This window comes from Drosophila tropicalis, unplaced genomic scaffold, assembly GCF_018151085.1.
Source record: "Drosophila tropicalis isolate 14030-0801.00 unplaced genomic scaffold, ASM1815108v1 contig_158, whole genome shotgun sequence".
NCBI classification, from domain to species: Eukaryota; Metazoa; Arthropoda; class Insecta; order Diptera; family Drosophilidae; genus Drosophila; species Drosophila tropicalis.
The window spans coordinates 3,951,643-3,964,972 of record NW_027172602.1 but is presented as its reverse complement, the minus strand read 5'-3'; the positions used below and the strand labels follow the sequence as shown (position 1 = coordinate 3,964,972).

General features: G+C 35.4%; 1 protein-coding gene across 1 annotated transcript in view; it reads left to right on the top strand.

Annotated features, from left to right (window-relative positions):
• The first annotated feature begins 2,870 nt into the window (after window positions 1-2,870).
• trol (terribly reduced optic lobes) overlaps window positions 2,871-13,330 on the top strand; it is an 86,877-nt gene continuing 76,417 nt past the window's right edge. Inside the window, exons 1-2 of the mRNA XM_068298627.1 lie at window positions 2,871-2,929; window positions 4,022-4,351. Of these exons, the coding sequence (XP_068154728.1) occupies window positions 4,238-4,351 (114 nt within the window). The 5' untranslated portion in view covers window positions 2,871-2,929; window positions 4,022-4,237. The remainder of the gene's footprint in view (window positions 2,930-4,021; window positions 4,352-13,330) is intronic.

The window sequence follows — 13,330 nt, the reverse complement described above, 5'->3', positions numbered from 1 at the left end:
TTCTCACATATGCATATTCGTGACAATAAAATGAATCAATTTCAATGAGTTCTTAATACGTCGTCATCAAACAAGGATTTTACCTATGATGAAATGAAATGAGAGCCATAAAAATGCTTTGATTTAAATAAAGCAAGAAATTCTCAAGCATTTTCCCATTTTAAATACCCAAACAAAACTATCAAATTTAATGCCAATGAGTTAACTTGTTCACACATTTAGTATGTAACTAAAGAAGCAAATCCCCACGAGCTGATTATGTAGTAATATTATGTAGTAATATTACAACTGAATTTGGTATTATATCATATATCACAAAGCGAATAGAGGACTTACGTCACAAGTACATACAAATGTATGTAAATGCTTACGCAATGGATTGCACGCTCCTTCATTCATTCACTCATTCACCCATTCATACACTCAATCAATCACCCACTCACTCTTTCAGTCTCTCATGCACTTGTTGCTTGTGAAAGCTTTTTGTAAATCCCAAGCTAACAAAGCTTTCATTGGACTTGGCTAAAAAGCCAAGTCGTAGTGCATGTCAAACTGTTCCAACTAACGGCAGCTTTTTATGCCATGGTTTAAATCATTGTTTCCCGTTAACAGTGTGGTGAGTGAAGAAACCTTTTTTTCTTCTTCTTGTGGCCCTTGCTGCCGTCAGCCCCGGAATAAAAAAGAAAAAAAGAAGAAAAAAAATATTGAATGATAACCTTTTGGGGCCGACATCTTCATCAATTTCATTCATTCTTTTAATTATAAGCAATTTGAATAATCTTTCAGTATTTTATACAGTTAAGTACATACATACACACAGTATGAACATATGTACATACATGAACTGATACATATAAATTGGTATTTTTTCGGGAGATAAGCATAAGCCTCTTGACATCGACAGAGTATCTGACCAGCAGCCTCGCCTCGTGTTCTTGAGATGACTGACCCAAATATATTCTAGTTGTGGAGGTACCTCGGCATACTCTACTGATACTGAGTGGGACAGGGCGTTAATCTTTGATTAATCAAATTAAGTAAATATGTATTAATATTATTATTTGTATTAATTATTTGTTGTTTTGTATTTTTAGATCTTTATATTTGCTATCAACAGGAAGCTGGGGCTATGTGTGAATAAACGCAAAGCCTCGATTGGTCGATTAGCCTTTGTTGAGGGCGTCAACGTCCTGGCTGGCCATCTGGTTTAACGCATGCGCCCAACAAAAGTGGCCAATACGGGCGCCCAATGAGAAGACCGCTGCGTGTGCTTAAAATTGCACATAATGAGATGGAAATAATATCCCAAAGTTAATCCTTAAGAGACTCTAAGAAAATCGAACCATATTAAGAGGTAGGTTTTAAAATCCTAAATTATCCTTTATCCAAATGTATTTATCCATGTCATTAATCTTGTTTGATTTGTTCAAAAATAGGAAAAATGGTTTACTTGGGCTTGTGGGTTATAAAGAAAGTTAGCCTAAAGATCTTGAAAGTACTAGAATCTATAGAGTTTTTACTTATATCACAGGATGATATGCATCTCTATATAAGATCTTTATGAGAAATCTGGACATTCGTTAATGTAAAGTCTGGTGTCCTTTGAGATGTAAAAAGTTCAAATTGTCCTTCCTCCCTATATATGTATGTATATATGTAGCTCCACTCTTGTCTATATGGTTAATGGAATGCCATTTCAGGAGAAGAAAAGAAAGAATTATCCTTGCTATGCTTGTTTGTTGTGTGGCAAAATGCTACTCATAACTGATATGCCATTTGTTCCAGACTAACTTTCTTCTTTAGTTCGCTTACTAATACCATCTTAGTAGATATTTCTTCTCTGACATTTTTAATACCAACGATAATTTGTTTCAGCTGATGATCGGGTGCGATCTAAAGATATCCAATAAATCTTTGCACATCATTAGAAGAAAACAAATGTAATAGATTGTAGACTTACCTATGGAGCTATGTAAATAAGCATGTGAATGTGTGTGTGTGTGTGGAGATGTGAAGTTTGTTTTTACGCCTCGCTTTTTATCAGTTGACCTAGAGAGGGAGACAGCAAATAGGCTTTCATACAGCTGCTTTAGCCCCGGGGCCACACACATACTTATAGAGTAACGGGCACACTTTTTCTCTCAATTTTTGTTGCTTTTCACCCACAGCAAAGCAAAAAGTAGTCGAAGAAAGACAGAGAGAAAGAGAACGCGTGTTTGAATGCAGGAGAGACAGAGAGCATCCTGTTGTTGATAAAGAGCAAGCGCGATAAACTTTACATCAGTCCCTGTCTGTGCCTTGCTAAACTGTGGCACCCACACAGGCAGAGAGCGAAAGCTGCATAACTCACTAGCCTTAAGAAAGGCAGAACGAGCGTGTGAAAGAGAGAGAGAGAGAGAGAGAGAGAGAGAGGGGGAAACAAAAGGTGTGTACATATGCGTAGGCAGGAGTTGCCCTAAGGGGCATCCAAGTCCAAGTCTTTTTTATTAGGTGCAACTTTAATTCGATATTAAGAATGATTAAAAATCGCAACGTCAAATCTTTTTGGTGCCCCCGTCCCCCCCCACCTAACACTTGCTGCGGCCCTGGTTGTGGCACACAGAGAGGCAAAGGCGACGACGCAACAGGCTTGCACTTAAGCGCCGTTAGGTTTATAAGCCAGGAACTGGCAACAACCAAAAGCCCGAAAACTTTGCCTCCACCTCCGCGTCGCTTGTCACTTCGGTCGCATTCGTTGTCGCCGTCGTCGCTATCGTCGCTATCGTCGCTGTCGTTGCTGCTGCTGTTGTTGTCGTCGTCGTCGTCGTCGTCGTCGTGGTCGCCGACAGCAGCAACAGCAGCAGCAACAGCAACAGCGGCAGCATTTAGCAGCAAAAGTTCTTCCACATTCGGTTGCGCGCCGTTGTATGAGACGGTCGCACAATTTTCGGTGCGTTTGAAAGAAAAAAGAAACAACAATTTTTTAACAAATACTAAAAAAGAAAGAAAAAAAATATCACAAAAACAAAATAGCCGCTTGGGGTTTTTGTTTCGGTTAACTCGGTTCTTCTTGGTGCCTTTTCTCTCGCTGTGCAATTATTTTGTTTGAAAATGTCTTTATTTCTGCGTTTTTTTTTTTTAAAGTGTCCACTTAAAATCCAAAAAAAAAAAAAAAAAAAAAAATAAATAAAAATTTATAAAAAAGTGCCAAATTCAAGGATCAATGCATTAAAAAAAAAAAAAAAAAAAAAAAAAAACAAGAAAGAAATCAACGGAAATTTCGCTCTCTCTTTCTATCTCTCGCACTCGATCTTGTTCTTGCTTCAGTTAGGCCAAAAAGGATCAACCAGCAAGAGACTTTTTTTTCGAATTCAAAATCGAGTTTTCTTTTCTTCTTCTTTGATTGATTCTTTACAACAAATGTTTACCGGCAAACTCGCGCGTTTTGTTCTAAATGAAACCAAAAAACAAAAAATGTGGCCCAAAATATATGATTAAAAACAAAAATTAGAATAGCTTAAACGACCAAACATTTTCCCATTTATAAAACAAAAAGCTCCACAAGGAGTCAAGTACTAGCAGAACACAATCATTTTTTTTTATTATTTTAATATTTTATTATTATTTTTTCTGCAGAATTGACGTTTTTTTGTTGTTCTGATCCGTTTGTTACCCTTTTGCACTGAGGGTATATTAGATAGCCTATGGAAGTAAGCTTTCATTTAGAATTATGTCCTATAATAATCTGTCATTTCCTTTCCTGCAAAAGATCGGTTCATGCTATAACTGGAATGTTTATATATCAAAGGGTATACAAAATTGTCAGCATTGCTGGATCAAGTTCGGTTCTCAGATCATTTTTTTTTTTCGTGATTTTTTGTTGTTGTTGTTTTTAGCTTTGAGTTTCATCAAATCAAATTTTCGCTGATTTTGGAAAACATTTCTTATTTGCTCTCCTTTAACTTATGTTTTCTTTGGTGTTGTTTTTTTTTTGTTTATTTTTTTTTTTTGTAAATTTTTTTATGTTTTATTTTGTTTGCAGTGCCATAACATAATAATAGTTAATACTTATTGTGTTCACACAAAAATTTTGGGCCGCCGAATCGAAATCGAATATCAAAACCAAAAAAAAATAATAATCAAACGAAACTGCCTTAAAAATCCTACCAAAAAAAAAAAACGTACACAACTTAATACATAAATATATATAAAAAGCTACCGATAATAATAAAAGAATTTACAAAAATTAATTAAGACGATGGGATCACCGGGTGGTTCCCATAGGAGTTGCCGATCCTCATTACTCTGGCGACTCGGCGCTTTGATTCTCATTCTGAATGCCTGCCATGCGCCCCTAATGATCAATGCCAAGGTGAGTTTTAATCGTAACTTTTCTAAGACAACAGAGGAATATCTGGGTATATGTACATATATACATACATATATATTTGCCAAAACTGTAGAGCGGAGTTTGAAATCACAAATTTGAGTTTTCTGCTCACATACTTATTTATTTTTTTTTTGTTAGTAATTGAAATTCTAAAGTTGTTTCTTGAATCGTTTAATAGTGAGTAGAATGTAATTGATCTTATCCCATCCTATTTTGAATTCATCAATTGACCATGATCCAATGATTGCTTTTCTGGATTTCCTGGTGGATTTTAAAAAATTACATTAATTTTTCTATTTAAGCATAAATTAATTGACTTTACATGGCAAATTCTTAATTTTTTTTTTTGCACATTCTTATGCTTTTGTTATCTATCTACAATTTGTGGATAAATGAATTGAAATGTATTCTTGTTGTTGTTGTCTTTTAGTTTGTCTTGGCTTCTTGAAAGTTCTAAGATTGATTTACCTTCCAAAATTCTAACCAGGTGATTTGAATAACAATTAGAACTTAATTAATTTTCCCTTTAGCTGAACTTGAACTACATAAAATACATGCATTTTTATTTGTTTATGTGTGTGTGTGTGTGTGTGTGTGTATTCAATTTTTCTTACGTCTTATGGGTCTAGACTTTGAAACCATTTTGGAGGGAAAAATATATACAATTAAATATTTAATGTCGACCGGATTTGATTGCGACAAAATATATATGTATGTACATCACATAGAATAAAAAACGAAATTCAAATGAATTTGAATATAATCAAGAGAGAATTATTAACCCTGACCCAAACATCATGAACAATTTTTGTCAGTCTTATTGTTTGTTTCCAATTTTTGTTTTTTTTTTTTTTTTTTTTTTTTTGGGGTCAGTCTGAGAAGGCAAACATTGATAATTTTGAAAAGTGAGTTTTATATGGATGTTTTTTATTTGTGTGCTTGTTCTTGTTGTTTTTTTTTTTTTTTTTTTTTTTTTTGCCAATTATGAGGTTGAAACTTGATTATTCCAATTTCTTTTTCATCTATCTATATGGCTATATGTTCATATGTATGCACATCATAATGAGCCTTGCCTGATAACAGGGCCCAGTTATCAGCATGTGTTAATGACATGAAGCCAGCTGGCCCACAAAAAAAAAAAAAAATGTCCCGGTTGGAATTATAATTTCTTAAATTATTAAAAAAAAAAAAAAGCCTATAGAATGTTGATTGAAATCAACGCTGCATAACCTCAGGATTGTACCTGAAAGTACCTAAGGCTAATGTGTATGTGTGTGTGTGAGTGTGTGAGTGTGTGTGTGTGTGTGTTGGGTGTAGGGAGAATGGGCAACATATTAATTGAGTTTGTTCTTATTGCTGTTGTGGTTGCTGCTGCGCTGAACTAATTGTTTATCACATCGGAAGTTGCGTAAATGAGGCCAACATCGAAAAGCGTTCGTTACACTTGTTTTCTTCTCCTTCTTCTTCTTCTTCTTCATCGTCTTCGTCTCTTTTTCGATGTTGTTGCATTGCGAGTTTACGAGTTCACATGTATGTAGACTGCATTGGCTCTTATCACGGTCAATTCTTTGAGCTCTGCAACACAGGAATCCGAATCTTGTTTATTGCCCTTTTTTTTCTTGCGAAAAAGAGCGAGGGGAGCAAGAAAAGAAAATAAATATGGCAAATGTCACACGAGGTCACTAACTCATCGGTCAAAAAAAATCGATAAGGAAGTCGCTTAGGTCACTTTAATTTACATTTAAAAAAAAAAAACCCCAGTTTAATTATATAGATTATAATTAATGTAGGGACGTCTTGGAGCCTAGCAAAGTTACAAATATATCGATATAATTTAAAAATAAATGTTAAATTAAAAGTTTTCGAGAAAGCCTTTCTTAAAAATGTTAGAAATAGTCTTTGATCTTTACAATATATCGATAAATTTCATTGATCCAAATTAAAAGTAAAATCTTAACAATAATATATATATTTCACAGTTGTTTATTAATTAGATTAAATAAAGAAATTAAATTGTTTGCATGCCATTTTCCAATACCTTTTGAACTAAAGACTAAAAACGAAAGTTCCGAGTTTGGAAAACATTTCCATTATGCATTGTCTCTTCTTCGTAATCGGCTGTTTCATATCACACAGATTGGTCCATCGGTCTCCACTTGTCTGTCAGAAACCGTCAAAATATTTGCAGACTGGCAAAGACATGGAGATGGTTGGCAATAATGGAGAGAGAGGGGGCAGAGAGAGAGAGAGAGACAGAGAAAAGCACTACCAGTTGTTCGATGTCAGCATATCAAAGAAACCAAAAAACAAAACACAACCGAAAAAAAAAAAATCATAATTTGTAGCTTTTTTCGGTTTTGATTTTCGATTTACCCTGCCTAAACGGATAATACTCCCATTTAAACATAGCAGATTTTTTGAATTGCTGAAAATGATGAGAGTTTTGTGTAAAATTATTAAAGGGTATCTATGCTTCGTTGCTGCTTCTTTCTCTCTGCAGTGATTTTCGTGTAAAGATGCGTTTTGTTGGCACAATTCATCCTCTTTCTTCTCTTCACCTCGGATGGTTGTTTGTTTGCCTAACATATGGACACAAGATGTTGCCGCTGTGTAGATCACATGTGGATCTTGGGGCACACACAAATCTCTACACACATAAAACACACACACATAGAGTATATATATATATATATATATATTATGCATGAATTGTTCAGTTTGGATCATGATAATTATATTTTTGCAAATCTCTATGAAATTTTCATTGGAAAAATTGGAAATTGGAATTGAAATCAAACTAAACTAAACTATAAATACATAGAAATGTGTCTAACAGACTCTGGCATTTGTTTAAATATTGCATTGGAGACGTAAACGACCCCCTTGGCTCTGTCTCCCCCTCCCCCTCTGACCATAATATCCTATCCTCTTGACTTTTTCCAGCAATGCCATCTCTTACCTACTTCAGCTCAAGTTTAGTTTTGTTTTTTAGAAGGGGCAGGCATGGAAGACATTAGGTGGGTAGGTGGGGGGTAGCAGGCGGAGTTCCTAACAAACTGGCACACTTAAACTATAAACAAATAGATGCAAGTGTGACTGAAGTATGTGTACCCCGCCCTCCCTGCCCTGTACTCCCCTTTTCTATCTAGCCAATCTATCTTCCCCTCTCTGATAATGCAACGTGTTGGCTTTGTCAATTGACATGCCGAAATGCTTCCGCATCACATGCAACTCACACTTGCTCGTTTTCCACAACTTTCAAGGAAATTCGCCTCAATTAGTCATCTTTAATGCCCTTTTTGATACCCTAACAATAACGTGTATATCAACTATATTGATCGAAAAGGAAATTGACCATATTTTTGACCTATTGAAATTGTTTACAATGTTTCTTCTTAATGTAATTTAAAGATTTATCCGTTAAACTATGCCCTTAATGTCATCTTACTCTAGGTAAGGGTATAGCAAGTACAGCATTTCAAACCAGCTGGCCATGGTCCAAACACTGAGAAAGTTCCCGGCTAACTATGAAACAGAATAGAATTTAAAAATAGAAAAAAAAAAAAAAAACGGACGATGAAAAAAAAAAAAAAAAAAATGCATTTCTACACACATTTCTCATGAAGAAGCACAACAGCCGCAGCATCAATTGAAATGATGAGGAAAGTGATAAAACTTATAGAAATGAGTGATGAGTGTTTAGCGAAGGGAGATCTAGGGAATTTGAGTCCTTTCAGCCGTATTCAAAATCATTTAACGAAATAACTAAATTGCAAATTCTTTAAGATGCAATTCAGTTGATGATATGCAATTACAATCGATTGTAAACGGAATATTTGGAATTTTTCAAATTCCCTACGAATGATTAAGAGACAAATGTTTATAAACCATATATGTATGTACATATGTACATAGACTAAACATAAGGAGGAACGGAGAGGTAACTCCATACCAAGTTAGTGTAGCTAAGTCATAACCAATTTCCACTAGCACTCGTTTACTTCTGAGTTGTGATTTTGTTTTTTTTTTTTTTTGTAATCCAATATTTACGAGACATGTCTGCCTCGGTTGCTACTCCCTGCCACTGCCACTGCCGGCGACTTGTGGCGCGACTGAAACGCGTAGTTGGTCTAGCCTAGAGAAAACACACACACACACACAGACACAGATACTTTTCAAAATGTTTTTTCAACATAATTTCTATTTGGAGCGCAATGCATTTAGTCTAGATGGGTTTTTGTTCAAGGTTTTTAAGGATCGAAATCGTAAGTGGCCCTAACTCAATCTGTCAAGCTGATTAAATTGTTTATCTTGTTAATCCTTTGAAGAGCGTATTAAAAAGGAGCAAACTAAACAATATTAAACAAAAATTTTCAATATATTCTAGATATATCGTTTTCCTTCCACTTGTGGCAACCCTCGAATGTAATAATTGTTATATTTCTTTTTTGCATTGCGTAAATGTTGAAAATAGACTAAACAAAACACTAAAATGAAAACAAAAGCATCTTTATATATACAAAACATTCACACTTACATACATACATATGTATGTAAATATAAATAAATATATGTATTTGAGGAGCAACAAAAATCAAAACACAAAACAAAAAACAAGAAAACAAAAAAAACAAAAACTGTCGCAATTTGTTCAACCAACCAATGATGCAGGAGAAAATGGACCCATATTCTTGAATATAATATGAGGTTGGGGCAAGTGAATGATTGCGATGAGTGTTTGAATATGAATTTCAATGTGAATGTGGTGGGTGGGTGTTGTCTAGAAGTATTGTGTCATCATCTCTCAGAAGCACCCAGCAGTAGCAGCAGCTGTGTAATTAACTTAAATAGAAATTCTCGAAAAGTTTTTACAATAAACATTTACATACCTACAAATTGACAAAATGACCGATAGACCGACCGTTCGACCGTCCGACCCACCGACCGCCTGGCAATAAAACAAATTGTTAATGGAACGAATCTCTTATACTTTGTATGCCACGGATCAACTCACATGTTTATTTTTTTATGATTATTTTTAGTTCTCGTTTTGCATAAATCAGCATTCTATATGCCAATTAATCGTTTTTATGTTTTTAACTATTAACTGGATAATATATAGTGTGTGTACATTTATATAATACATACATACATACATACATATTTAAGTTGAAACTGGTTTCGATGTGGATTTTTAATATTTGTTCTACTTGTGCATTCAACCCATTTATTTGCGAGTTCTCTATTATTAAACGGAAGGAGGAGCAGAAGGTGTCACATTTTCAGCTCTGGAGACTTTCGCCCAATGGGGACATGTTTGGAGACATTTCAAACTAGTGAAGAGTTTGCTAAAGTACTTAACAATCTAAAATACTCTTATTTAACTTGATTTTAACTAAATAAAAATGTATTAGAATGTGTATTGGAGACTTTGTAGTCTTACGGACATTTTGTAATTGTGGAAACGAGTTTAAGAAACTTTCTAGACTAGTGCAGACTTTTGTCAAAACTCGTAGAACCCATAAGAAAGTCAAATTGGCATTATAAATCGCTTTATAGGTAAAGACTTTTTGTCTTGAGTTAGACTTGGAGCATTGGAGTCTCTCTAACACTTTTATTTGTCTTTTTGGATATCTTTAAATATACATATCGACTCCATCATGATCAGTTGAATAGAAATCGCAATCAATTTCAAGAGAGTTTCGGATAAAGTGGAGCTTCTTGATCATCATCAGTTAAGCACAATGTGCCGCCTCTTGGTGATCATCAATTTTGATCAATACTTTTTTTTTTGGGGGGAAATTAATGCAAATTGGATTGGGTGGGGCTGGTTGCCTTCCTCGAATTGATGCGGGTGACATCAGTGTTTGTGGTGGCTGGTGGCGGCTTCTAATCAAGAAATTTATTTAAAAATCATTAAAAAAAAAATTTAATGCTTGCGCCAATTTATAATCGGTTTCATAAATCTTTTCAAACGTTTTCGGGGGAAATTAAAAAATGCTATCGTCTGGCTTTGTTTCTATCTCTGTAGTTGTTTCAGTCTTTGCCACTGGCCTGGTTATGATGATCTCTGTCTTTCTCTCTCTCTCTCTCTCGCACACACTCATTTGCCTGGTGTCGCCTCTGGGTGAAGTTGCATCATCTGCAGCAGCTGCCAGACAGAGCATGACAATGTCAAAAACGAAAGAGTAAAAAAAAAAAAACACACACATACATTTCAAAATCTTCTTAAAGAAGTAAAAAAAAAAAAATAATAATTCATTGGAAATAATTTTAGCTGCTTCTTTAATTTGAATTAATTGACATATTTAACAGAGAATGGGTACCCTAAATTTCCCATCAAACACCAAATGGTTAGTAATGTCTTGGATGATACCCTTCAATCTTTGAGTTAATCATGCCTCTATTGTCCTACTGCCTCTGAGATCTAGGCCAAAACGATTGTTATAGATAGGCAAGTCTTTCACTCGGTGACGTAATGCTCGACAAGTAAGAAACAAAAAAAAAAAAAAAAAAGGGAAGGTGATGATGGTCTCTAAACCAAGTTAGTTAGCTATTGTTGATAATGATTAGACCAAGTGCTATGAAACATTATCTCTTATCTCATGAATCGGTGTAAAAGTGGTTCAAGTTATTAGCAATAAAACACTGACGGAAGGACGAATCGAATAGATAAGGTTTTGTGGGTATTTATTCATGATGCCAATCAAATGTCTACAGTTTTGCATGCACACACTGTATTCGATCAATGGCTGTCAAAGCGTCCATTCCGCCAGTTAGTTAGCCAATTAATTAGTAAACAAAGCATTAAACAAAATGTATAATTATGCTAATTAATTAATTTGCTTTGGGCCATACACAAAGCAAGAGATTGCATATATTTATGCTTTAATAAGCAACAATACAAATGAAAAATAAAAAACAAATTGAATTTCGATTTCATCATACCATACACCCATAGGGTGAAATGGTATATTAAAGTCGCCAAAATGTATGTAACAGGCAGAAGGAAGCTTCTCCGACCCTATAAAGTATATATATTCTTGATCAGGATCAACAGCCGAGTCGATCTAGCCATGTCCGTCTGTCCGTCCGTCCGTCCGTCCGTCCGTCCGTCCGTCCGTCCGTCCGTCCGTCCGTCCGTCCGTCCGTCCGTCCGTCCGTCCGTCCGTATGAACACGCAGATCTCGGAGACTATAAAAGCTAGAGCCACCAAATTTGGTATGTATACTCGTGTAGTATGCACATGTTCAGAGTAATTTGGAATTTCGGCCACGCCCCCTTACGCCCCCAGGAATCACATAAAACTGTTTTTCTTAAAAAGTATGACAGCTAGAGACATCAAATTTAGTTTGTATACCCGATTAGTTAGTGCGCAGAAATTAACTGTTCAAACTTTTTGCCACGCCCCCTTACGCCCCCAGGAATCACACAAAACTGTTTTTCTCAAAAAGTATAATAGCTAGAGACATCAAATTTGGTTTATATGCTCGGTTAGTTAGCGCGCAGAAACTAATTGTTTAAACTTTTTGCCACGCCCCCTTCCGCCCCCGGAATTTACATAAAAGTGATTTCCTTCAAAACTATGATAGCTACCGACATCAAATTTAGTATGTAGACTAGCTTAATAGACGCGCAGATATTGGCTATTTAAACATTTTGCCACGCCCACTTCCGCCCCCGCAAATTAAACAAAACTGATTTTATCAAAAACTAACAAAGCTAAAGTCACCAAATTTAGTATGTATACTGGCATAGTATGCGCGGAGAATTTAGATATTTTCACATTTTGCCACGCCCACTTCCGCCTCCATAATTTAGAAAAAACCGATTTCCTCCTTTAGTTTTTTGACTATCGCATTTAAATTTGGCAGACTAATTTATCTTATCTATTTCTACCAAACTACCAAATTTTATTGAAATCGGACTAGAAACATGTAAAATATGCGTATGAACGTATTTTACTACGCGGTCCACAAGGCCAGAATTGGACGTTGGCTAGTAGCGGCGCTAGAGTGCTCGTGTGTTTGTAGAGTGAGCGAGATAGCACATAGTATAAGACATGTAAAAACAATTTAATAGACATACATTTGGTCTTCGAAATAAGAAATATTTGTTTCACCAGGTGTATGGTATACCCAAGTCGACGAGTCGACTTACTTGCTTCATTTTAATTTGAATTTCGACATGGTCAAAAGGGGCAGCCAGAAAGAGATGATTGGAAAAGCCTCTGCGTCTGGGATAGATTCGATATCTTTACGGAATGAAAAATGTATTCTGTAGATATATGTTTAATCGAATTGGTAACGATAATGGGATTTCAGAGATTATGATTAGGATTATGTTTTCGATTTTCGATCGATAACGATAACAACATTGCGTTGATGCTTTGCCATTATCATGAGTTATGAATTACGATAAGAAATTACGATTTTATGAGCCCTTGACTAAACCGGCTTAGCTTATTGTTATTTGCTGACTGCATTGTTTTTTCTTTTTAAGACACAACATAGCATTAGTAAAGTTTTTCCTTTATTTTTTTTTTTTTGTTAATTAAAAATAAACTTTAAAACTGAAAACGAAATGACATATAAGGGAGAGGGGAAATAAGCCGGCAGCAGCGGCAACAACATTGACTGGCATAGTCACAGAGTCAGTCGGGCCAATTGCCCAGATAAGATATAGTCAACACTCCATATACATATACTATACTAAAAACTATATATATCTCTACACATATGTATATGTATGTACATACATACATATGGGCTGGCATAGTTTTTCCCTGATGTTCATTCCCGTTTCGTGTTGCTCTTGTTCATGTTGTTGCCAAGTTTTGATAACGCAAAAGAAAGAGCGAGGTAGAGAAAGAAAAAGAGAGAGAGAGACAGAGTCAGAGGGCTTCAAGCAACATGACGCGATGCGTTTTTTACCCCGTTACCCGACCCTCAATGCTTCGCA